General features: G+C 36.1%; 2 protein-coding genes across 2 annotated transcripts in view; both read left to right on the top strand.

Annotated features, from left to right (window-relative positions):
• The window catches only part of LOC149080053 (protein scribble homolog), an 87,560-nt gene extending 65,724 nt beyond the window's left edge, over window positions 1–21,836 (top strand). Inside the window, exons 22-28 of the mRNA XM_089238998.1 lie at window positions 4,305–4,421; window positions 6,579–6,695; window positions 9,125–9,187; window positions 11,890–12,102; window positions 13,567–13,755; window positions 21,055–21,139; window positions 21,389–21,836. Of these exons, the coding sequence (XP_089095124.1) occupies window positions 4,305–4,421; window positions 6,579–6,695; window positions 9,125–9,187; window positions 11,890–12,102; window positions 13,567–13,755; window positions 21,055–21,096 (741 nt within the window). The 3' untranslated portion in view covers window positions 21,097–21,139; window positions 21,389–21,836. The remainder of the gene's footprint in view (window positions 1–4,304; window positions 4,422–6,578; window positions 6,696–9,124; window positions 9,188–11,889; window positions 12,103–13,566; window positions 13,756–21,054; window positions 21,140–21,388) is intronic.
• A 1,868-nt stretch (window positions 21,837–23,704) lies between these two features.
• On the top strand, window positions 23,705–26,350 carry LOC149080052 (protein GVQW3-like). The gene is made up of 2 exons (XM_089238600.1): window positions 23,705–24,181; window positions 26,240–26,350. Exons 1-2 carry the CDS (start codon window positions 23,705–23,707, stop codon window positions 26,348–26,350), a joined length of 588 nt encoding a protein of 195 aa, XP_089094726.1.

Raw genomic sequence — 26,350 nt, 5'->3', positions numbered from 1 at the left:
TTTGTTTTTTTACCACCGCTTCAGAAAACCTAAGCTGCTCGTCAATGAGAATTCCGAAATCTGTGACCCTAGTTGCGCCCGGGATAGTGACACCATTCAACTCGTAAGAGAACCGTGTGTTATTCGAACCAAAATGAGCGACCATGAACTTGTCAACGCTAAACGCCATGATCCATTCATTTGCCCATTCTCCAATCCTATTTAAGTTGGTCTGGAGCAACTCCCTATTGCTTTGATTCCCGATTACCCCCATTAGCTTCATGTCACATTGTGAGTTTGCTAGCAATCCCATCAATATCCTGATCGAGTTTATTGATAAAAAGTGAAAAAAGTATGGGGCCAAGGACACTTCCTTGAGGAACTCCCCTTGTGATGCTGTCCAACCAGAGAATTACCCGTTCACCATAACTCGTTGTGCCCTATCTCTTAACCATGATTCTATTCGTATTCAACAAGTTGCCCCCTATTCCAATCTCATGTAAACGCTTCACGAGTTTACCATGTTGGACCTGATTGACTGCCTTCTGGAAATCAAGGTAAACAATATCTACATTTTTGCCCTTTGTCACATGATCATAGTTGCAAAGGAGGTTAGTCACACATGACTTTCCCTTCCTGAACCCATGCTGATTATCTGACAATACATTATTCTCATCTATCCACTTCACTAACTGTTTTTTGATAATTTCTAAAATTTTGAAGAGGGAGCTCATCAAACTCACTGGACGATAATTGGACACAGCTTCTCTACTACCCTTTTTAAATATAGGAACAACATTAGCAAGCCTCCAATCCCTTGGGAACGAAACCCTGAGCAACACTACTTCTGTATATCTGTGCGACTGGCCTCAACAATTCATTAGCGCATTTCCTGACAACCCTGGGATAGATATCATCTGGTCCTAGTGCTTTGCTTGCACATACATTTTTTAGAAGATTTAGGACCTCCACGTCTTCCACTTGAATATCGTTGAGGATTTTATTACCCCATGTAACACCCGTACATTGAATATCATCTCTATTAAAAACAGATGCAAAAAAGTCATTGAAAGCACCACACATGCCTACATCGCTCTGTACCCTAGACCCTCCTATCGAGAGGAGGCTAACTGTCCCCTTACATCCATTATTGATGTATCTAAAAAATTATTTTTGGTCAGAGCCAATGTTTTCTCCCAACCTAGATTCAACTTCCTTTTTACGATTCCCTTATCACTTCCTTCAATGCTCTTCTTTTATCAGTAAAGAATGATAGGTCACCTCATCACCTTTTATACTCTCTGAATGCTCTTTTCAAGATAAAGGTTACGCATGCTATACGTGAACCATAAGGGGTGCGATGTACTAACACACTTTTTTCGAACAAAGGGTATGATGTCGTGCAAAACAGAGGGCAGCTTTGTACTTAATTCTTCCCATTGACTTACCACCCTGACTGATTCCAACCGGTCTTTGAGAACTTCCGCTGACCTCTCTCTCAACTGACCTCTCTCTAACATCAAAGTTAGTTCTCTGAAAACAAGGAACCAGTCTTTTGTTATCAACTTTACCCGAAGAAAAGTCACAGTGAATACTGATGACACAGTGATCATTGGAAAAAAACTTGTCCTCCACCAAAACATGTTCAACAAGATCCTCGAAACTAGTAAAAACTAAATCCAAAAAAGCAGTACCCCTAGTGGCTTCTGATACATGCTGATACAAAAAATTATCGAGCACAAACTTTTAAAAAAGTCTCTTTCATATTGATCTCTAGCTGAAAGGTTCTCCCAATTGATACCCAGGTAATTGAAATCCCCTATTATGACAACCCTCTTACGCTTACACATGTAGGAAATTTCATCATGAAATTTGGCCATGTACAGAGTGGGCAAAAAGTCTGTAGAATCTTTAAAAATTCATAAAAATCAGAAAAATAACCGAAATAAAAAACGGTTTGCAAGGTTTGCATCGCTAGGTCACTAGAATTTTTTTTAGACACAAAAAAAAAAAAAATAAATAAAAAAATAGCCGATAGGTAGTGCTGACATACACAATTCAAAGAAAAGTTACACATAACAAACAGAATGTCTCCAAATCGTTTATTACAGCAGTATGTGTTCCACATGACCACCACCACCACAGGGGATAACATATTGCAGGCGAGTCACAATTCCAGCAACAGCAGAGTGCAGCAGATCCACATACATGGTTTACAACGGTGAACTGGTTGTGGATTAGGAGCGCAAGTTCTTATAACCATCTCATTTGCATATTTCCACCGAAGTCACTCGTACCAGCGCCACCTATCGGCCGTTTTTGAGTTTGGTTTTTTTTATTTCCTGCCTTAAAAAATCCCAGTGACCTAGTGATGCTAACCCTGCAAACCGTTTTTTATTTTGGTTATTTTTCTGGTTTTTATTCATTTTTAAAGTTTCTACAGACTTTTTGCCCACCCTGTAGTTTTGATCCCTATTTGGTGGATTGTAACAAACCCCAACAATAAGTTTATGATGTCTTTTGTTTTCAAGCTTGACCCATATAGTTTCAATATCACTTCTCTGCATGTTACATTCTCTAGCCTTCAAATATGATTTCACGTATATCAACACTCCACCCCCTTTCCTATCAGATATATTTCTCAAAAAAGTATCGTATGTTGAGATGTGTAAGAAAGATTCATCCCCATCGTTTGCCCAAGATTCTGTAATGGCTATAAGATCCAAGTCCTCCACAACTATCATAGTTTCTAAAAAATCTTTCTTGTTACCCAAGCTCCTGGCATTTATTAACACACATTTTAATTTGCCCGGTGGTTTGTTGTCAATCGAGAAGCCATCCAAGTCAGAGATGGGTAATTCCCTGTCAGTACTGTTGTGATTATCATTAACTAACCCGCATTCCCGACTACGTGGTCTGGGAGTAAAAAACCTGACCTAAGACTATCGTAAACCTCCCAGACCCCTCTCTTATTTAGATGGATCCCATCCGAACGAAGCCACCTATCGGTAAATGCGGGAAGCTCCAAGAACGTGACCCCAAGTGAGAAGCAAATGTTGTTCAGGCCTAAATTGAAATGGTGGATCCTACTCCTATACCCGCTGCTATCTCTTGAGATTACTGGAATCACTGCCACATTTGAACCCCTCTCTTGAGCGGATAATAGTAAGTCCCGGTACACACTCTGACAGAGACTCACTAATATCTGCTCCTACCCATAGGACTACTTGCCCAGGGAGCTTTCGATGATTAAAAACGTCTCGAACATTGCTAATGTTCCCCTTCCCCAGGAAGACAACAGCGCTCGAAACCTCGAAAATCCCTACACATTCTGTTCCCCAGTTCCCTAACCGTAGAATAGCTGATGATTAAACTCCTATCACTATACCTCTCTATCTCATCCACGACCACCTATTCACCCTTTAAACTGTCGTTGTTCGTGGAGATTGCTTCTTCATCAACAGGTGGGTTGACCACAAGTGGCTCCATTATAACAGGGCCGCATCTAGGGGGGGAGCAGGCAGGTCTCGTGCCCTAGACCAGAGGGGTGCAAATTTTATTCTCAAACCTCTCCTTCAACATTACAAGGGGGCGCCAAAATGCTCACTTGCCCCAGGTGACCAAGCATCTAGTTGCGGCCCTGCCTCTTAAACCCTAACTCTCTCCTGTAATGCTTCAACCTCGAGTTCCAACCTTGCCCTATCCAAACACCCCTTACACTTGAAACTATCAGCTACTATTCCCCTAGATCAGGGAAACCTCCCTGGTAAAAATGTCCAGTAACACTTGAGGCACAGAAAATGATTAAGACATGTTTGCCCTGTGCCAGTTTTGGATGACTCCAAGAAAAAAGAGGGATGGGGGTGAATTTTTCAAGGGAAAATAACATTGTTGTCAAAACCAAAGGTCATGTCCCATCTGCCCAACACCCCTATCGATAAAAAGGATGTGTTTTTCCACCTCCTAAATAGATAACAAGAAGATAAGATATAGCTTGTGTGGTCTTTAAAATGGAGAGGTACTGACATGGCCCATTTATAAACAGGGTGAAGAGATATAAAAAAAATGCTATTCTTTCTATAATCTCCATTTTATGTATAATTCTTACAGAAAGGGAACGAAAAACATGCTTTTCAAGAATTTACGCTATCATTATAGCAAATGTGTTCTGATTTACATTTATACTGTATGAAATTATTATTTTTTGTATCTTTAGCATTAACTCTTTGACTGTACTCATTATAACAGACTTTTGCTGTATATAAAACTTCCCTTTTGACTATCTGCATTTTCAAGATTTCACTATATTTTTATATTTGTTGCAGGTTAATGGGATTAATTTGCGTGGTGCAACGCACCATGAAGCTGTTGCTGCTTTATCATTACCAACAAATCAAATCACACTTTTGATTCAGCATGATCCTCTACCAGATGGTTGGCAAGTATGGGAACTTATTCTTGCTTACGTTTTGTGGAAATTGTTGTAATTTTACTAAAATTTTGTGATTGGGAGTTATTATGTTTTTAGGTGTTCAACATATAAATATACTTTGTTATAAAAATATAAAGTACAGTACACAGCTCTTACTCTGGGTTTCTTATAACATTAACCTATTGGTAGCTGCATCCAAAAGAGATTGAAAAACCAATTGGGGCAATGCAGTGTTCCTGTTCCACATAAGTGGTTGCAAAATGTTCAATTGTACCATTTCTTTTTTTCATATTGTTCTAAAACAGGATATTTTTGCTTTAAGATAAAATCGTGTGTTTATTATTATTATTCAGTCATTAATAAGGAGTTTGACACTGTCTAATGTGCTTTAGGAATTACGAAATAAGTTTCAATGTATGGTACGTTCCATAGATTCTCCAAGAAAGTCTTTTGGCTGAGTAACTGTGAAACTGAAACTGACCAAAAACTGAATTAAGGGTTTTTACATTACATATATCTCCACTATAGATATGCCATAGTGAAAGTAGCTTCATGCTTACATGGATTATAGCGACTACTGCTGATCAAATAGGGCATTGTGAACCGAGTACGGTAATGTTTAGAAACAAGGAGAGGTACACCTTCTGACCTCTTACATAGTCTTGCAGGTTGAAAATGATAACTTATGGAAAAAAATTCACCTGGTTAAACCTTAACTTCAAAATGCAAAATGCTGGGGGGAAAATGGATGATGAAAAAAATTGGTAATATAAACCAAAGTTCTGATAACTATGAACAAATTTTTCCCCATGTTATGATATGGTCCGTTCCGTACTTTGCAAAAGTTATAATAATACCTAAATTATAACATTGTCCATAATTCTAATAAGTGGCATTGGCTGTATTTTTTTTTTAATTTTTCGTATTTATAAATTAATCATAAGGTATGCATCAATGAAAGGTTGTTAGATTACCTTTCAAAATTGAGGGCATTGACTGAATCAAAAAGTTATTTTCACAATGAAGAGCTAACATACATTAAGGTTAAGCGCTAAGAACCATTATATTAGCATCGTCCAACACATACACTAATCTGATTCTAGGACATTGATCGATGTACAAAAGGCTCTACTGCACAGTATGTTATGATGCATTCTTCTGGTCACCACTGTTGCAGCTGTTGATGATTGTTTCTTCATTGTGTTTTAATTAGGAAAAGTATTCTGATTTCTCCATACAAAATTATTTTGCATGAAAAATCATTTTTTTAGTATTAAAAAAACAAGTGTCAAAGTTAAGCTCTTTTAGAAGAACAAGCTGTCAATAGAAGTAGAGCAGGGATTAACTGAACTAATCTCCACTGCAATAAAGTCTTTTTATATACAAAGGAGCTCACAATTTTTTAGGCTAATCCTCAAAGATACACCAAAGTGAATGGAAGCAGCAGGTATGCAAAGCATACATTGATCACCTTATTTTTAGAGAACTAGTTTATACTATACTAAAATACAAATACAACACCACAACAGGCAAAATGCCCAACGAGGTGGCTAAAAAAAAGATGCAGATAACAATCCGGCTCATCACATTACAAGCTCTTAGTCATTGTATAATCAAAACTTGCCACCTGTTTTGTGTGAAGTAATAAACATGCAGAATGTAAAAACCATAGTTCTAAATGTGTTAGGACTATTTAATTTCATTACAAATTCTAGAATTTATTAAGATTTTTTTCTTTCTTTGATATTTTCAATTCTTATTCTACCTTTTAACCAGCATAGCAGAAATCACTGAGCCCCCCCCCCCCCCCGTAAATGCCATATCTTTTTTTTATAAAGTAGGCTTTCTTCTGATGTTCAGTAGATGAAAAAGAAGAAGGGGGGGGGGGGTTCCATGGAGAAATCAACTTTACAAAATATCTGGGCTTATCATGTTGCTAAAATTTAAGGCTTTTAAGAAGACAAGACGAGATATCTTGTTAATGTTAGTAAAGGGGTTAATAGGTGTGAAGTTGAGTTAAATTATTTTTTAATACTAAATACTAATAATTCATATTTAATGGCTCATGAATGCATGAGATTATCAACTCTGAATTTTAAAAAATGCAAATTTCAATATCCTAACTTTGTTTTCACTATTTTTATTATTTATATCCATCACTTTCTAGGAAATGATTCTCACAGTCATGCCTAATGAAATTTTGGGCTTGGAAATTAGTGGTGGAGTGCAAGGTCCTTGTGCAAATCCTTTTGATTATGAGGATGAGGGTATTTTTATTACAAAGGTAAATTTGTTTGAAATTCTATGCAACATGATTTACTTTTCCAAAATGCGATTCTGGATGTTCGAAAGTTTTGAATAATCTTGAATATTTTAGCTTGGATTTCAATAAATGATTGCACTATAATTATCAACAAACGTTTAAAAATTTCAACTGTATGATTATTGTTTTTATGCATTTTCAAAATGATGGCAAAAACTCATCAGTTCAGTCTATATTTCTTTTATTTCTTGCTTAATATTTGAAAGACGAACTGGGTCTGTGTGACCCAGTGTGCTCTTTTCGCTTCCATATCTCAAGTAAGAATAAACCAAAAAGTTAAAAATTTCTTCATTTTTCCTGAATTATCATGTTCTTATTGTACACTGAAGCTTTTTTCATAACAAAAATTATAAACTTTGCCTGGTTTTAATTTATACAAAAATTGCCACGTTTTCAAGACATGAAATTTAATTGGTTGAATGGTTGATGCGTTTCGACTCTTCAATGGAGAGCCGAAACGCTTCGACCAATAAAATTTTATTTGTCTTGAAAACGTGGCAATTTTTGTATAAAGCTTTTTTCATTATCTTTCTTAAAGATGAAGGTATTGTTTGTTGCATATAAAACTAGAAAGACAAATGGGGTGTCACACTGACCCTCCTATATTTTAGAACACATTCACCGTATAATACTACCAGCATTGTCACAATTGATTTTGCAAGGCCAAAATTCTTCTGATAGTCTCTTTGTGCATCTAATATGGTAATCTCCATTCATGAGACTTTTTTTGCCTTCATTCTTATTTGCAGATGTAGGTTAGCAGGAGTCTCAGCTTTTGTTGTCAAGTAATTGTCTGATAAATTATTTGTTCTGAAAGTAGAAATATCCACATGCTTATAATTGTTGTAGAAATCGAAAAAAGACAGATTCACAGAAATGAAAACTTTTCAGAAATTGGGAAAGATTTTGTTAGAAAAATCCAGAAGCGGTGGTGCTGGTGATGAAAATTCAGAGGAGAATGAAACTACTCTAGGCAAAACCTTTGTGAAGTAAGCAACATGTAAAGGACGGATGTGTGAATCAGAATCAAATTGTATCTCAAACGATGACTCAGCTGATACAAAATGAAATGCTACTAGAAACAGTAAACATAAACCACAATTTGTTTTTGAATCTATCAATGAAAACCTTTCCCTACACCCAAACCTCAACTGATTTCCATAAAAATCTGAGATTTAAATAATGTGCCATTTGTTGGTTGTGAAGAAACTGCTGCAGATGAAACTGTATGAAATATTGTAAGACGACCTCATCAATAGGACGTCAAGGATTCCAAAATATTTTACAAGAAACTCGTTGCTTACAGATACTGATCTCACATCACTGGAATTATGCGAATTTTTTCAAATTGAAATCAACAAGCTTCAATCCCTTCAGAAAGAACATCATCAAGTGCTTCCAACTGTGAAAAAAATAAAGCAAGATCACATTTGTTTATCTTATTCAAAACCTAAAGGTGATTTAACACTGAAATCCTATCAGGAATATAGAAAATACTAAAATCCCCAAATCTCGAGTTTCCTCTACACTCACATATATCAAGGTCATTTGCACAGAATTCTTAAAAAAATGATAGAAATGGAAATATATAAAAATTTTTCATCCAATAACTCTATAATAAAAATATTATAGCATGCTCTAAAACAGTGTTTCTCAAAGTGGGCAATGGAACGATCTGGGGGGGGGGGGAAGTGCGATGGAAGCTACGGGTATAACATACAATACTATGGGCTCACTTTAGTTGGGGAGACAATGAGAGAAGAAAATGTCTAGAGAAAGGGGCGATGGAGCAAAAAGTTTGGGGAACTATGCTCTAAAAAAATTAAATTGTTCAGAAATTGCCGGAAAGACTATGGGGTCACACAGATCCCTGCCCGTCTTTATAGTATTAACTAGTAGGTTAAAATTTTGCTGGAAATTGCCTTCTGCCAACATGAGTTTTGATAGACATTTTAAAATGTATATTTATGTTACTATTTTAAATAGGTATATTAGCATGCTGACTTGAGTTAAAAAATAATTAAGGTAATTTATATATATAGAGCATAGTCAGCAAATTTTAATTTTTACATTGGTTTTTATTTTATATTTTTCATCAGTTTACATTTCTTTTATTGCAATACATTAAAAGTTATTCATACACAAATTTAATATGCGACATACAAAAATTTGATATAATAATTAATATGAATTTAATGTAATTTTTTACAAATTTTGTATACATTAAAAAATATTAATTTTTGTAATACATTAAAAATAGTATGCTTTATTAGTCTCTGCGATTGATATACTAATGAATTTCCAAATGATGTTAAATCATTTAATAAAACATCAGAGTCATAAACTTATAAACTTATTATACTTCAATACTATTTTTCATTCTTACTCAGATTGTGTCAAATTCTGTTGCTGCTAGAGATGGTAGATTGAAGACTGGTATGCGTCTAATAGAGGTAAAGGACTTATGTATTCTTGGTTTCAGATCTTTAGGGAGAAATTCTTACATAAAAAATTTATTCAATCATAAAAAGTACCAAAAAAAAATGTACGTACAGGGTGCATAGAGGGGTTCAGTTGTCTTGACTCTACTGAGACAAATGGGTCTGTGGAACTAAAAAGGTTAAGAACCCCTGCTCTAAGATGAATGGTTAGTCAGTAATTTGTGGTTTGTGCTGTTAATTATGCACCCTGCGTATATGACATTTATACCAGGGCTGGACAAATACCAGATGTCAGGTCGTCATGGCGATTAAAAAATTGGTATTGGTGCCTAAAATTTTCTTTATGTAGTTACTAAATTGCAGGCTGAGAGTAGCACAGAATGTTTGGGATTTATCGCAGCATATCTGCTAACATGAAAGAGGGTCACTATGCATTGAAAAAGTGAAAAGAAGTGTTATTTTGGACCTTTTTCTTTGGGTAAATATTTTTTCTGGTACCTAGATTTTTTTGTGATTTTGTTCTGCCTTGATTTCTACCTATACATGATAGATTGCTATGGGTTAGTATAGTACAAAGTATGAAAGACTAGATAGATACCAAATGAAGGTGAAGTTTGAAGCAATGCAGGTTACTTGCATCAGGAATAATTGGAGGGGCATAAAAAAAGTCAATATTAATAGTATTATTTTATTTGTGTGCAATAGTAAATTCAGCCATGCCAACTTTTTTGCCCATGAGAATACAGGGCAGACACAATATTTTAAAAATATATGCATATAAAAGAGAGATGTTCTTTCCTAAATATTTTGTTGCCAAATGGTAGAAAGAAACATTCAGTTGCGGGGGGAAGGAAATTGCAATTCATCAATTTGACTATGAAATCCTAGCTAGGGGGTTAATAAAGTTCAGATTGTCCACTCAGTTAATTGGCTCTGAAAAGAACATTGGGACAAGAATCTGCATGCTTTTGGTGGTGCACAGTACCGCTTTTTCACAAATCTGCTTTTGTCTGCCATTAGAGAAAATAAAGTGCTACACACCACAAAGAAAAAGCCTGTTACACATATCCTTCAACATTTCCAGGTGACTCAAGTTTATTTTTTTTTATATTTTATTATAATCAGGTGCTGCTACCCGAAAATCAGAAAATGATTTGCAGAGTTATCTTGAGCTAAACAATACAATAAATTTTTCATGTTTATATTAATATATTATGTACCAGTTTTTTAAGGGAAAGCTCACTCATCACACCGACTACATATGTGTATAAACACACAAGTTAACTCATGACTGGTGAACAATATGTTAATACAACTGAATTTAAAAGTTCAAATGCATATAGCGGAGGTTCTCAAACTATGCATCACCAACCCTTGGCAGGAGCCAGGCCCATCATTTGAAGGGTCAGGGTGGGGAAATTGCCCCCCCCCCAAATTTTACAAAAATTAAAAAATACAAGAAAAACAGACAAACAAGGTGAAATATATATATATTGAGTATATGTTCTTTGTCCATCTGTCCCCGCCTGGAAAAAGTTGAAATGATGGCCCTGACAAAGGTTTTTCGAAGATACTCTTTGCTAAACTGCTCTGGGAAGCTGTGGATAAGCATTGATTGGGGAAGGGGGCACCATGGGTGGAAAACGTTTGAGAACCCGTGGCATACAGGATAGCGCATTTATTGACCTGATACATTCTTTTAGTATTATAGAGAGTTGTCCAAATTTTACTTACTGGAATTTTTGATTGGGCTGTATAAAAATATAAATTTTTATAAACCCTCCCCCATTATTATTTTGAGTGCTATTGTTTTATATGTCTGATTGGGCATAGTCATTTTACTATAGTATCTTAAGTTGTATAGCAATAGCTTTCTCTCTGTTTACAAGTTATTTCAGGTCAAAGGAACCTCCCTATATTAAGCAGTCTGTATATTATCGTGCTTAACCAACACCATCTGTAGCAGAAGACCTCCGCACAAAACTTGTGACGTATGTCCAATGACTGTAGGCGAGATGACCACCTTCAGTGATATCACAAGCTTTGCACAGAGGCCTTCTGGTATAGATGGTGTTCTCTTAACACTCTGATACCCTATTTTGTTTTACAAGAAATAATGTGTAATTTTAAGTATATTTTTGTTCTGGGAGATTATTGTTGTAATGACTTATTTTTTAGAGCAATTGACACCTCTTAGTTACTCAATGGCATTTGAATGTATCTAAAATTCATTATATACCATTCATTCAGTTGTTACAATAGACGTAAGTCATATGTATGTCCTTCAATTTTGTGTAACTTAATATAAATCAGTTTAATTTAGTGGTTCTGAAACTTTTGTCACCCGTGGCTCCCTTGCCCAATTCAAGACTCATCTTCTGCTTCAAAGAATAGTTTAGTAGATATTTTCACTTATAAAAGAACCACTTCAAAGCATAAATAGGCGCACAAATCAATATCTTCAGCCTGATGTCCAGCCCCTAAAAGATGCAACGCACACTTTGAAAAACACTGCTTTAACTAATACTATTATTGATTCTCTGAAAGTATTAATAATCATGAATGAATAATATCATCATGGCTCTTTATTATTTGATTCATTAATGCTTACTGATTTTTTCCTCTTTATTTTAAGCAGTTGTATAAAACTGTTACAAACTGTTTTCAATTTTCATGAGTTTCAGCATATTTTTGAAATTCTTTAATCCAAACAGTTTCAGGGCATATCATTCATTGGTGTTACTTATTTGGAAGCTTGTAATGCTCTGGAAAGTTCTGGTGGCAGAATAAATATGACTGTGTGCAATGGTTATCATGGAAACCTTTCTCACAATAGTTCATATGGTCCTATTCCAGAATCTAATTCAATTACAATTGATTCATTACCTGGTGTCGATAGTGACGAAGATTTCATAGATGTGCAAGCAGTAAGTATGTTTATATTTGCTACTCATTTATACAATATAAATAGGTAGGTAATTTGATTGCCTTGTGGCCTAACAAAAAGATTGCTTAAATGGGGCTAGCAAACTTTAGGAAATAATACAAATACCATTATAAAATCATTGAATTTTGTAGTGGTGAGGGTGGCAAAATCATGTTTGTCCCCCCCCCCCCCAAAAAAAAATGCTAGTTATGGTCCTATCTTATATGAGTAAAATCAATATATTAAGTGAACTGCAAAGTACATCTGATCTAGTAGAGTGTGAAACTATTAAAACCTTGATATAACAATACTCTACAGAGACCAAGGAAAAATATTGTTGCAGAGGGATTATCATCATATTGAGAGGCAGCAGTTTAACATTAGACATTTCCAAACAAGACTTGAAAAAGTATCATTTCAAAGGGACTTATCGTTTTATCAAGTATCATTGTAGCTAGGTTTCATTGTGTCTTTATTTTTAATCTTTTGTTAATAAGTTTGACAATATTTGAGGGGGTTAACGTCAGAGTGGTGTAAGTCAGTAATCCTCCTTTTGAGAAAAAAAAAGTTTTGACTAGAATTGTTTTGTCATAGCCCTTTCCCATGTTAAAAAAGTTTTTGATTTCACAATCTAGTGGTGAACTAAGCTGAGACTTGGTTCATTTTTTTTATTTCAACAGCTTAGTACTTCTAGATAGCATTTCTGGACTTAAGTCAGAATTGATGAAAATTGGCCTACAGCAATATGACTTTAACACCCTCATTTAACTACATGATTATTTGTTTAATTAAAATTACCCATAGACATTCTTTATGATGAGAAAGAAAAAATTAGTTGGTTGAAAACAAACCTTTGTGTCAACATAACCGTGTTCAAAATTGCTACAACCAACTGAGAAAATCACTTAGAAAATATATTGGAGATATAGACTCTAAGTAGCTAATCTGTTAAGAACCATTGTGGCAAATTTAGTTATCAGATATTCAACTAAAAAACACATAATTATGTTAGATGATTTTAGCTAGGGTCTAAAATAAAGCGTTTCAGTCTTGAAAGTATTTAAGGTCAATCTAACAAGATTGAAACACTTTCAATCTTGTGGTCAATCTTCAATAAGGTCAATCTTAATTCAGTCGAACTTGGCAATGAACCTCTAGATACACCAAATGAAAATTTTAGTCCCTTGAATTCTGTTATTATGGAGTTTGGGTATATTTTTTTACCAACTCTAGAGTATTGTTACTATTGAACCGCTGCGGCTCTGACATAGGTTTTTCAAAGATACTCTTTGTTAAACTTTTCTGGAGAGCCTCAGATAAGCTTTGATTAGGGAAAGAGTCACTGCAATATAGAGAGGAGTCCAATTAGGCATACTATATTTGTATTTAAAAGCAATTAATTGACACCATTTCTACAATAGTGATATTTTTTCATGTTTTATTCTGAAATGTTCTTTATTTCCAGTCCAATCACCATTTAGCCATTCATTCTCAAAGAACTATTGATGAGAAAGTCTTAGATGTGGTGCGAGCTGCTGAAAGGCTTGTGAATTTTTCACCCAATCATGTTAATTGTGACAGACCTTTGAGAAATAAGAAAACAACAATGATTGTAATGTCAAAACATACAGTTGTCCCATCTGCAGTTCATGAGGTTTGAATTTTACTTTCTTATTTTGAATCCTGTGCATTTTCATAACTTTATATATCTGTATACCAGAGGTGAAGGGGTACCATGTCCATTTTTGCTGATATAGGAATAACACTCTTAATTTGCATACTTTCGTTGCATTTTACAGAGGTATATATATATATATAGGACACTATGTTTTATTTCAATAAATAACAGAGGTATTCACTTTATAAAACAAACAAGCTGTATAGAAAAATACAAAAAAAAACTACTTTCTCCATTACAATTTACCTTTTGTGACATGATGCCCTTTACCTCTAGCTTACAGATATACTCAGCAAAACTTCTCTAAGATGGCCACTCAATGTTCCATAAAAATGTGGCTGTCAAATAGAAGTTGTACGATTGTAGACAGTGAAAAAACATTTCGGGGGGGGGATGTGTCAATAACAATTTTCGATGTCACAAAAACTCTTATGCTCAATTTATTTACAATGTCCAAAAAACCAATTCATATATATGATATACAGGGAGATTTCATAGTTCCCTTGCAACATTTTACTGATGAACCATTAATTCTAGGGGCATATTTCCAGTTAGAAAACATATCCAGATAACATGTTGATATGTCATTTGTGTTGCAAGAGGTTGTAGAGTTATTCAAATTAAATTTTTATACGTACATCCTGTCCTCAAAAACCTTATTAGAAAGTTTTGCCCTCTCTTCTGAGGCCAATGAAAACATTTTTGCATTTCCTAGTGCAGTATTTGCTGAAACATTTGTATTCAAAAATCGAAAAGAAGTTTTGAAAGAACAGCATATAAATGGGAAGAAAGCATTGTCCATTAGTTTATGCTGTTCTTTCCCATATTTCCTCTGATTTGTGAATTCAACTATCCCAGCAAATATTACTCTTAGAAACTTTTTATTGGCCTCGGGAGAGACAGGCAGCAACTTCCTAATTGGGTTTTTGAGATCAGGGTGTCTGTATAAAAGATTAATTTTTATATTTTAATAGCTATACTGTACAACCTCTTGCAATATGAATTATGTATCTGAAGTCTATAGGGCACTCTCCCCATTTTTGTCAATATTAGAATAACACTATTAATTTGCTATACTTTTGTTACACTACACAGGTATAGGACACCAAGTCCTTTTTCAGTAAAGAATAGGGACATTCACTTTATAAAACAAGCAAGCTCTATAGAATGACACACACACACACACACAACAAAATCATTAAACTCCTGTTTGAAATTTCCTTTTTATGACATGGTGCCCTTTACCTCCGGCATACAGATATGTGTAATACAAATTTTCATTTCATGAAGTCAAGAATTTTTGGTTGTGTCATTATTCTGAATTTTTCTTTTACAATTTCATTTTTATTTTTTGAGCTGAGGCAATGTTTTTCCAACACATCCATGGAGGAAGAGTCCACCCTTTTTCCCAGTTCTCTGTAGCAGATTTTTTTTAGTTTTTCAATCTCTTATTTGTCTTTTTTACTCCACCCCCCCCCCCCCCCCGAGGCAATTTTTTACACTCCCTTATCAGCTACGATCAATCGTATAGCATTAGCCTTTGCCATCCTATTTATAAACATTTTTAACCCTATAGTGTCACACATGAACAGAAAATCTGATTGATCTGAAAAGGTATTTATGCTGATACATAAAAATTATAAGGTTATAAAAAAAGTTATACAAAGAACTATTAGGTCTTAATGCATTTAAGAAAAAAAATCCACAGTGTCTATAATCACAGAATGAGAAAAAGGTCACGGAAGTCTCGTAAAAGTCACATAATTTGAGGGAAAGGTCACAGATTTTTCCCATAAAATCTAGGCTTTTGAGAGGCTGTGGCATTCAATATTTTTTCCTTTTCTCTGTTTCTTTTCTACTTTTTGCCTGGGGGGAGAGATAGATGGGTGAGTAGCAACAGAAAAGAACAATGCTATCTGCCAATGTGTGGGCAGACATTATATTGGTGGAGAAGAAAAAGCTATTTAGACTGGATAAACAAAAAATAAATTTTCTTTCTTTGCTTGTCCGGACCTTTCACAACATCTGTAATATTCACCTTAAGCAGTATTTTCAGAATCATGATATTTCCTAGGGAAAGGGGATTGGAGTCTTCTTGGGAACAATATTGGTTTCCACAGAAAGGATAGGACCCCCCCCCCGGGCCCCTAGGCTGTGGAATCTTTGGCGCTCTACTGCACATCAACTCCGGTCATATATCGCCATATGGCAATTTCCAACCAGTGAAGTTGTGTGGAAAATGAAGGCACCATACATCGGCGGTCGCCCCAGGTTTAGTAGGTAAAGAACTTGCTTCTGATGTTCTACGCCTGGATTTGAACCCATGGACCTTGATGATAACCTTCATAGTAGAAGATGAGCATCTTACCACTGCGCAGCTCGGGCACAGGATCTTTGGCAGGTCCCCAAGCCAGAGTTTTCATGGAGGGAGGCTCTGTAATAAATTTATAGGTTGAAGAAACAAACAGTGGTGGTTTTTGTGCCGGGCCTCAGGACTGTCAGTCCCACCCTTGTGGGAGCCATGAGAAAGGGCATCAACTTTTTTTGCAAATGAGGAAAGTTACTTTTTTTTAAATTGTCATCCTTTTTTTTCCCCGTGTCGATCTTTACGGACTAACTATAGTGAGCAATAAAGTTGTACAGTATGCGTATGAAACAGAACGAGAGAGTTTAAGAGAAGACAAATATCAGACTTTTGGTCGGTGATCTAATTGGGCAATCTTTTGCCATTAATTGTGTTGCGACACAACATTTAGGCCGAATTTGAAGGAATACTGCAGTTTTTCCTCAAAGTGTGCATCACAGCTTCTAGGGGCATTGCGGTGAGCTGGATTTGTGTGTTATTTATGCTTTGAAATGGTTCTTTATATGGAAAAATATCTGCCAAAAGTATTCTAGGGAGCAGCAGATGAACCACGTATTAGGCAAGGGAGCCGCGGGTGACAAAAGTTTGAGAAACCACCAGACAAGCTTGCAACCTAGGTAGATACCAGAGCATGACAATAGAGCAAATAACAAGCATCTAATATCTGACCTCGAAATTAATAGGGAAAAGGAGTATGTGAAATCCATCCTCCAGACAGGCCCTTGGTTGGTCCAATGGCCCACATCCTGCAGCAGGGGCCCCATAAGCTGAGATCTTCAGCAGGTCCAGACCAGATTTTTCATGAGTCCCCCATACAGTGAATTTAGAGTGAGAAAAACCAAAAAAATTAAGAATTATCTTGGGTTCTCGGTCTGGAGCACTGACTGACTGAAATTGGAAAATCAGCCAGCACTGCATTTGTATCTTCACACAATGGTTTCAGCTCTCATAAGCAACGTTTCTTCTATTATGTTTTTATTTTACTTGCACTGATATGTTTTATGTGTGCGCGGTCTTGGAATCTGTTAAAGAATGGGCTCATTCGTGCATATTCTATTTAGACGGTGTCTTCTTTTGACACACATTGCTGTCTGGCGATACGCCTCCATTCCGATGGCAAACTGTCGATTTTGGCAGTCTGCGTGATCATTGAACTGATCGAGAACAAACTACTCAATTAATAACACCTCAGTCCATTCAACGTTGTTTGGCTCTTTTGTTATGTTTTGAGCCCACTATTGCTATATGTGTTTCATTGCTTTGCAACACACCGCGGCCGTTATGCACACGGCTTAATAACGATCGATTTGTTCAGTAGTTTTGCATTCGCAAGACTCATTTTTAATGTGTGTGTGCGTACATGCTTGTTTCAGAATGTTCCGTTGTAGGTGCCGAAGGAAGTCTAATTCGACCAAAACATTGGGGGTCTAGAGTTGCCAGGCATTCATATATACGACCTGCAAGGGCATATGCAGGGATGGATTGCATTGAATATTCAGGAATTATTGGGGGCTTAGGCGACCTCCCAAAGTTGCTTGGGGGAATATGGAGGGGGTATAGGAACGATTGCTTTCCATCCGTTCATTAAAAAATTGTGTTATTGGCATAGGCGGAAGGACAAAGTTTGACATTTGTCGTTGTCTTCCCCAGTCCGAGAAACAATCTGTTGCTGCTTATGCTTGTAAGGTGCTTATGTGGCCTGGGCCCTTAGGGGGGTCCAGTTCCTATGGGGAAAACTTTGCTGCCAAGAAAAATTGGCAGACCTATTTCGCAGGCATCTTTGCTCCCAAAATGTGTGTGTGTGTGTGTGTGTGTGTGGCTTAGAAGTAAAAGGGTCATGGTTACAACCACATTGAAGTAAAAAGGTCGCAAATGACTAAAATGGCACTATAAGTCCAGTTTCAAAATTCTGCAGGAGTCCTCACCTAAACTGTGTGTAAAAACTCTGTGGATCATCTGGCAGTTCCTATGGGGTGTTGTATTTAAATGAACTTTGAATTTAAGGTTTTTAAAAAATTAAAGAACATTTGAGTTTTTTTTATTGTGGTTGAAGATCCCCCTCTGTGGTGAAGCTCAACATTCATGACTACTGAGAGGCTTCATGTCAATGTTGGCATGTCTGTGTATAATCAGAGCTCACTACATTGAAGCAATGCTTGTCTTGTTCTATTGGTACCTAATGGTGAAAGAAAACATTTATATATATGTCTGGTGCTTCGCCTTGTATCTATGTATCTATAAATGTGACTTCTATACAGGACATATTTTCCCATATTCATTAATAATTCAAATACTGAACTTCATCAAATTTATTTTAGAGATTTCAACACAACTTAAATTACAATGTATACGTGTATTACACAAAACATAAATTACAATGTATACGTATATTACACAGAAACATAAATTACAATGTATACGCACATTACACAAAAATATAAATTATAATGTATATGTATTACACAAAAACATAAATTGCAACATATGTGTATATACAGTTGAATCCAGTTTTAACGAATACCATTATAGCAAAATTCTCATTTTAACGAACACTTTTCTCCCCAAATAAGTTTACATAAGAACAATGCTAGGTAACATGGAATTCCTTTATAACGAAATTTCAATTTAACGAAGTAATTTCTCCGGTCTCTTGGAGTTCATTATAATAGGATTCGACTGTATGTATTGACACACTCATCGTGGCCCACCGAAAGCAGCAAAAGATTAGCATTGATTTCTTAGCGAATGTTTTATTTTGTAAATTCACTCATGTTTCCTCCTATTTTATTAAACACAAATTCCGTAGGGGGATTATGATTCACAGTTTGAGAACCACTGATATAAGAAAACAGTCAGGCATGGTTCATTTTGTTGAACTAGAAAAGTCATAAAATTTTGCTTTTGGTATATGGTAGGTGGTATTATATATATAGTGACCATATATGTATAATAGGTGGTTGCAGAATGGGAGTGGTGTTTTGTTATGTGTATGAAGCCTATTGTACATTTCGAGAAAAACTGGCCACAGAATAGAGGTGGCTGCTTATGAAAGTTTCACTGTTTGTATACATATATGTATTTATTTATTTTTTTTTTTTTTTGAAAAAAAAAGTTTCTCCTCCTTATTTGATGAACTTCATTCAGTAGTTTGTCTAATTATTGCACAATGTATTTTTGCTGTGTTTTCAAATGGAATGCATAGTTACTCTTTCTGGTTCTTGTTTATCAGTAGGGCTCAGATTTTTATGATTATATGTCATATTTTGGGCATTTTCAAGTTGTTGGTCATATTTTATGCATTTTCAAGTGATTGGCAGTATTATTTGGTAATTTATCAATGAAAGTTTTAATTTGAAGCATTTCCTTCAGAGTCTCACTTACGTAGTTAAATGAATTCCTGTCTTTTTTTTTGAAAAAAAAATTGCTTCGCAAACCCTGTTGCTATGTTCTGAAGAGAAACCATGATTTGCACATGTGAAACATCTAATTCATTTGTACACACAAAAACTAAGTTAAATGTGTTTTCATCATGCCAAAAAAAGTCAGGGCTGATACTAGTATATATATTTCTTTATCAGGAGGGCTATTCTTGATTTTGCAACGCTGCCTTCCTTATACAAATACAAATACAAATACAACGCCACAACAGGCAAAATGCCCAACGAGGTGGCTGCCACTGTGTGATTGTGGGGCATCAGGTGAGACTCTCATAGATGGTCCAGGTTCAAACTTCATTGGCAGCGCAATGGTGGTGGTCAACTGATTTCCTGTGGTTTCCAGCTTTGAAGCACAAATGCAAGCTGGTCTCCCATTTGAAAAAATTTCTTTGCATGGAGCAGGCAGACTTTCGACACAGTACATACATGACATAAAAGCTCAGGCATCTGTCATTTTCGCTTTAAAGTATGGAAGGCACTGGAATTCTATTAAAATATGGTTGCTACGGATCGCAACACAACTAAAACACATAACACACGTAACTCTGACAAAATAAATACGTTAGACTTACATGTAGACTCAGAACGCACGTTCAGGCACACACCAATTCACTAGAAATTCCTCCCGAGGAATGTTTATAAGGTGCATGTATGGTTAAGGAGTAGTAGCCCCCTCCATCACTGTAAAACTCCAAAACTCTTGAGTTTTTTCTGCAGTATGTTTTGAAGTAAACATTTTTTTTTTCATTTTTATTGTTAAAATTCATCACCCCCTTCCCCCCAATGTTGTTTGGATATAGATTTAGCTTTGCCTAAATTTAAGTGTTCACAAAGCAACAAAGTTAAAGGATTTTTTTTTCCTCAGGAATTTGGGGAGAAAAATTATAAGGTCATATTTCCAAGATTTTTAGGTCATAAAAATCTGAACCCTAATCATCAGTAATGTGAATAATGAGTTATATTTATACTGAAAAATCATAAATCTCATTACATCATCTGATGATGTTCCATTTTATTTTTTCTTTTGTTTTTGCTCTTTGCATTAAATGTACATATAACTGTTTTTGTTGATATTGTTTGGGGTGCCCAGGTAGCTCAGGTCGATAAGATACTCGCCTAAAGTACCAAAGGATGTTTAGAGGTGTCGCGAGTTTGATACCCGGTTCGTCCAGAAACTCTCCTGACACAGGGGTACAACAAAAATGGTGACATGACCACAGAAAAAGATTGCTACCGCAGGAAGTCCCACACTGAGGGGTTAGCGCACCAACTTCTTGATGAGTATAAAAAAGGCTGCCGTTTGGAATCAGCAATAAATTGTAGGTCCCGGTCTAATTAACCCTAGTGTGCAGAAAATTACCATGGTGCGACAAAAATGATCAAATGATAGTATTTGAACAAAATTCCAGCCATGTATTTAGTACAGTATAATCCCTTTATATATATATATATATATATTTTTTTTTTTTTCAGGAGCACAATGAAGACAATACATATCTTCCCTGCGAAGTTTGAGCATTAAAGCTTGGAAAATTTTTCCCTGAGCATTATAAATTTGGTAAGTGTTTTATTTTATTTTTTTGTGTGTAAAAAAAGGTTTTTTTTTAATTGAGGATCAAACTCGGTATCGTGTATCAAAAAGACATAAAGCACTCAAATTGCTATTTTTTTATTTTTGTTAATATTTAGATGAAATTAACATCCTGAAAATATATAATAGCTAGAAAACATATAATGATATTATAACTTAAAATTCTCTTCCTTTTGAATTTAAAATTGAAACAAAGCAAATTCTTTCTTTTTTTAGGTTGTTTTTTTTTGCTCATGTTGATGTCATCAACCATGTCAAATAATGATGGATGATGAAGCATTTCATATGTTCACCTGTGTTGCACTGTGTATTCTTTATTCTTTTTTCATTGATGCAAGTCTGTCTGATATTTCAAACTGCTTTTTTTGCATTAGTTTCAAATGTAATTAAGTTCATTTGATTTCTTTTGCTGTTTTTTGTTGAACATTATCATTTTTTTTCTTCACCATCATTCCAGTAAAAATCGGATTTCCTACAAAATAGATGATTTTGTATTGGTAATCACAAAATACTAAACATTCCATTTTCCCAGTGGATATTTTTTATCATTATAAAAAGAAGAAATAATAAATATAACTTTGTACATATTTTTACTAATTTTCTGTTGTAAAAATGAAAAATTGGCATTTAGTTTTACAATAAAGTTTTATACATGCTGTTGGAATTTTTTTTTTTTTTTTTTAGATAATGCAGAATAAATTCATTTTATATATATTATATCGCATAAATAATAATCATACTTTGGGACAAAAAGAAAATTCAATTAGAGAAGCAGACAATTGTATTGTAATGAATATGTGGTGTTATTAACAAAACTATAAATTTGACTTTTTTTTTTACCAAATCACCCAGGGTGTTCATAATAATATATTTTCATGCAAACAAGACCCTGCAAAAAACATCTGGGCAGTCCCCTGATGATGCTTGTGATGCAAAAATAGTCCTGATATATACGGATGTCATTTGTAACAAAGTCGACAAAATAAAACCTGCCATGATGCTGCTCTAGGAAAAATTAAATTTTATGGAATAGTCTAGGGGGCAGTAGAAACTACGGATTTAGTATAGGATCTTATGGGTGGGCTTGAGTCGGTCAGTCATAAATCAGCTTTTAGAGAGACAGACATAGGGGTGGGTGGGCACTGCGAAAGGAGGTCTATTGTACTATTCCCCCCCCCCCCAAAAAAATAGTCCTTAGTAGAGACCTGTAGCTGAAGGCAAAATTCAGCAAAGATATAATAGGAATCTCTTAAAGCTCCCAGGGTTCAATCAAATGACAACCCAAATGCTCAAACCCATGTGTAGAGTACACTTCATATTTACAAAAAAGAGAGTAACTATTTAAATTAGCCTTCAGTAGTCTATATGATAGTGATTTTCCACCTTATATATTTAGACATACCAACATTGGCATGAAGCCTCTAAATAGTGATGAATGTTGTCAGGAGGTTTGTGCTTTCCTAAAGACAACATAACCATAGTCCAATGGAGGAAAAAAAAAAAGGGAAGGTATGTGTTAAGACAGCACTGATCCTAACACCTATAAATCTGGTCAGAACAGCCAGATACTCCAGGGTGTTTACCACATACCAAAAACAAAATTCAGTGACTTTTTCCGTGACCTTTTTCATTCGACATAATGAACCATGCTGTACGGTTTTTTTATATCAGTGGTTCCCAAACTGCAAGTTGCAACCCCTTAGGGGGATTTTTGTTAATAAAATGGGGGAATGTGAGTGAATTTACATAATAAAAACATGATAAAAAATGATAATTTTAATCTTTTGTAACTTTTTCATGGGGCATGATGATGTCAATACATCACCAACACAATGTATTTTGATCGACTGTACAAATCTTTGATGCAGGGGGGGGGGGAAGTGGCTGCAACCCCTTCATGTTTCCATGTATCTCCACCCATAGTAAGCATTGTCTTACAACATGAACAGAAATAAATTTTTTCTATCAGTCTTATTACTGAGAAAAATTTCTGCAGCACCAGTCATTTTGTGCCCACAATGGTTTATTCTAATGAAACCTAGTAAAGCCAATTGCAACTGAGAATTAGAAAACAGTCCTCAGTGGTGTCGAAACCAGGGGTGCTCGAGCACTCATAGGTGCCATAGGTCTCAGCACCCCAGAATTTATTCAGACATTGAAATTTCCTATATATAAAGCTCAAGATGAGTGAACACTCACTGGTTCGAAACACCTCCAATGACTTCACCAGTCCTGTTAAACTGAACATGTTCGTATATACAACCTCTGACAATAAAGTTCGGTGAATGAAGTCAGAACGGCCGATCTGGCAACACTGGCGAAGCAAAACACTGCATATGCGTAGCGGCAGGTGTTGACCATCTGCCGCCACCGTTGTTCAGTTGAGCGTCGTTTGTGTTCCGTGAAAGACTTGTTTTACAAAGTGCTTGTTTAGTGCATTGGTTCTTAACTGAGAACAGGAAAATGAACGAACAAAAGATCAATTTAAAGTTTTGTTTTAAGCTTGGCAAGACACCGAAAGAAACTCACGCCATGCTGGTACGTGTTTATGAAGATCAAGCACTGTCCATGAAGTGTGTGTATGAGTGGTTCGCCCGTTTTAGAGAAGGCCGGGAAAGTGTTTCTGACAACTCCTGTAGCGGAAGACCGGTGACCTCCGTCAGTGACAAAAATATTGAGAAAGTGATGAAAATTATCACGAAAGATCGTCGATTAACTGTGCGCATGATAGCTGACAAACTGCAGATTACCCGTGAATCCGTGCGACAAATCGTTACCCAGAATTTAGGGATGCGAAAGGCTTGTTGTCTTGTGCCACATCACTTGACTGACGATCAGAAGCAGGCACGTTTACAGGTTTCACAGGATTTTGTAGAAACGGCGGATGCAACACCAAATTTCTTGAACTGTATTGTCACTGAGGATGAGTCCTGGTGTCTCGGGTACGACCCTGAAACGAAACGGCAAAGCATGGAATGGCGTTCTCCTGCATCACCTCGTCAGAAAAAGGTCAGAGCAGAAAAGTCATGCATCAAAACGATGCTAATCACCTCTTTTGATAGTGGAAGCATTATCCACAAGGAATTTCTACCTGAGGGAACGACGATGAATGCTGCAAGGTTCATCGAAATTTTGACCCGTTTCATGAAACGTCTACGCAGGGTACGACCTCAGTACGCACAACAAGGTTCATGGTTTCTTGTTCACGACAATGCTCGCCCTCACACAGCCAATATCGTCAAACAGTTCCCGGAAAAAAAGGGGTTGGTGCAAATTGAACATCCACCATACTCGCCAGATCTCAATCCTCTTCCTATTCCCACGACTCAAACTCGCTTTGAAAGGAAAGAGATTTGACGATATTCCTGACATCCAACGAAACGTGACGAGGCTTTTGAACTCCATCCCAAAAGAAGACTTCTTGCAAAGTTTCCAGGACATGTATAGGAGATCTCAGCGGTGCATAGTAATAGGAGGTGACTATTTCGAAGGACAGTAAGGTAACTTTTGTTAACATTTCATCTACGTTAATGTTACAGGACTATTCACCGAACTTTATTGTCAGAGGTTGTATATTAGACACCTCAGCTGTTAGATGGTCATTCATATATAGCACATATTAATCAACAAAATGCAATGCTTTCAAATAGTTTTAAAATATTTCTCAGATCTGCGTCCATATTGTTACTTTTGGGTAGCTACCAGGCAGATCATTTAAAGTGCTTAGATAAGATTAATTTCTATTTGGCACGAGTGGGTATATAAATAAAATTATGATACACATGGTCAAATGAAATACCAAATGTTCTTCCCCCTGTTATTAGATCAGAGCTGGACAAATCTCCAAAAATTTACATGGCCCGTCAGGCATGTGAATTACAATAATACATGCCAGAATCAATATTCTACATGCCTGAAAAATATTAGTAAATATATTTACTAGATTTTTACTTTCACCAGGAGGGGGGACCCCCCTCCGACCACAATAAAAAAAACAATTTTTTTTTTAAATTTAGAAAAACTTTTTTATTAATCAATCATTTTTAAGCAATTTAAAGTTACAACCCCCACAGGATCGTAAGGGTTCAAGCCACATATGCGGATACAGGTTGTCCCCCCCCCCCTGCTCTTTTGCTTATACCAATACAATTTTTTTTTAATAAACGGGGGGGGGGAGCAATAGGGAGATCATCCACCCACCCCCATATCCTCATGCCCCAAGGGACTTTAAAAGATCGCCTAAACCCTCAGTAATTTATGAATATTCAATGTAATCCATCCCTGCATATGCCCTTGCAGGTCATATATACAGACTCTGGCCCCTCCGTAATGTTTTCGTCATATCAGAGTTCCTTTGGCACCTACGATGAAACTTTCCGAAACAAGTTTCGCGGAGGCGTTCGTACACGTTGAAAACGCGTCCTGTGGGTTCATAACTATTGACCATTTTAAGCCGTGTGCATAATGTCCGTGTTGCGTATTGAAGCGCTGTGATGCATAGCAATAGTGGGCTCAGAACAGCAAAACAGCCTAGAACATCGTTGAGTGACAAAGTAACGTATCCACGGGCCCCCGGCGTAAAAGTCCGAAGTCAGCATCACATAAATGTTTACTTGTTTTTCGTCAGCGGCGGTGGTCATGTGGCAGCGATCGATGCCAATCGTGATGTTGCCAGCATGCGATTGTATGCAAATTATTTTTGTGAATTGTTGAATTTTTATCGAGAGACGGAGTGTTGCCGGTGGGCGAATGGTCCTAAAGTTAAAGCCAGTTTATGATGTATAAAAGCGCGTCTCTCAATCTCACTAATCGCATTCATTCAAGTATTCACCTCTTGCTTTGGCTACTTGAGTAGCTTGTTCTCGGCTTCGGTCATGAAATTTCAAAATAATGTTATGATCTAAATAACTACTATTCTTGTTCCCGGCGGGTCCAGTGAAGATGTTTTTATAAAAGCTAAATAACCAATTAACGAGTCTTGCAGTTCAACCCGTGACTAGTTGCCCTCTGACAGATGAAACCTTGAATGGTTTGGTTCGTGATGAAACTTATGGTCTAACGCTATAGAAACATCCAGTACCTCTGTCTTCGACATTCAACTGGCTGGGCTCTGATGGACTGTCATTGATGATTGCTGGGAGGTCTACCTGGAAACTGGTAGCTGATGACTTGCTCTGA

This window comes from Pholcus phalangioides, unplaced genomic scaffold, assembly GCF_987345545.1.
Source record: "Pholcus phalangioides strain wild (caught in Gottingen) unplaced genomic scaffold, Ppha-v1.0 ptg000011l_1, whole genome shotgun sequence".
Taxonomy (NCBI): Eukaryota; Metazoa; Arthropoda; class Arachnida; order Araneae; family Pholcidae; genus Pholcus; species Pholcus phalangioides.
Note: the sequence above shows the minus strand (reverse complement) of the source record. Positions and strands in the feature narration are given on the sequence as shown.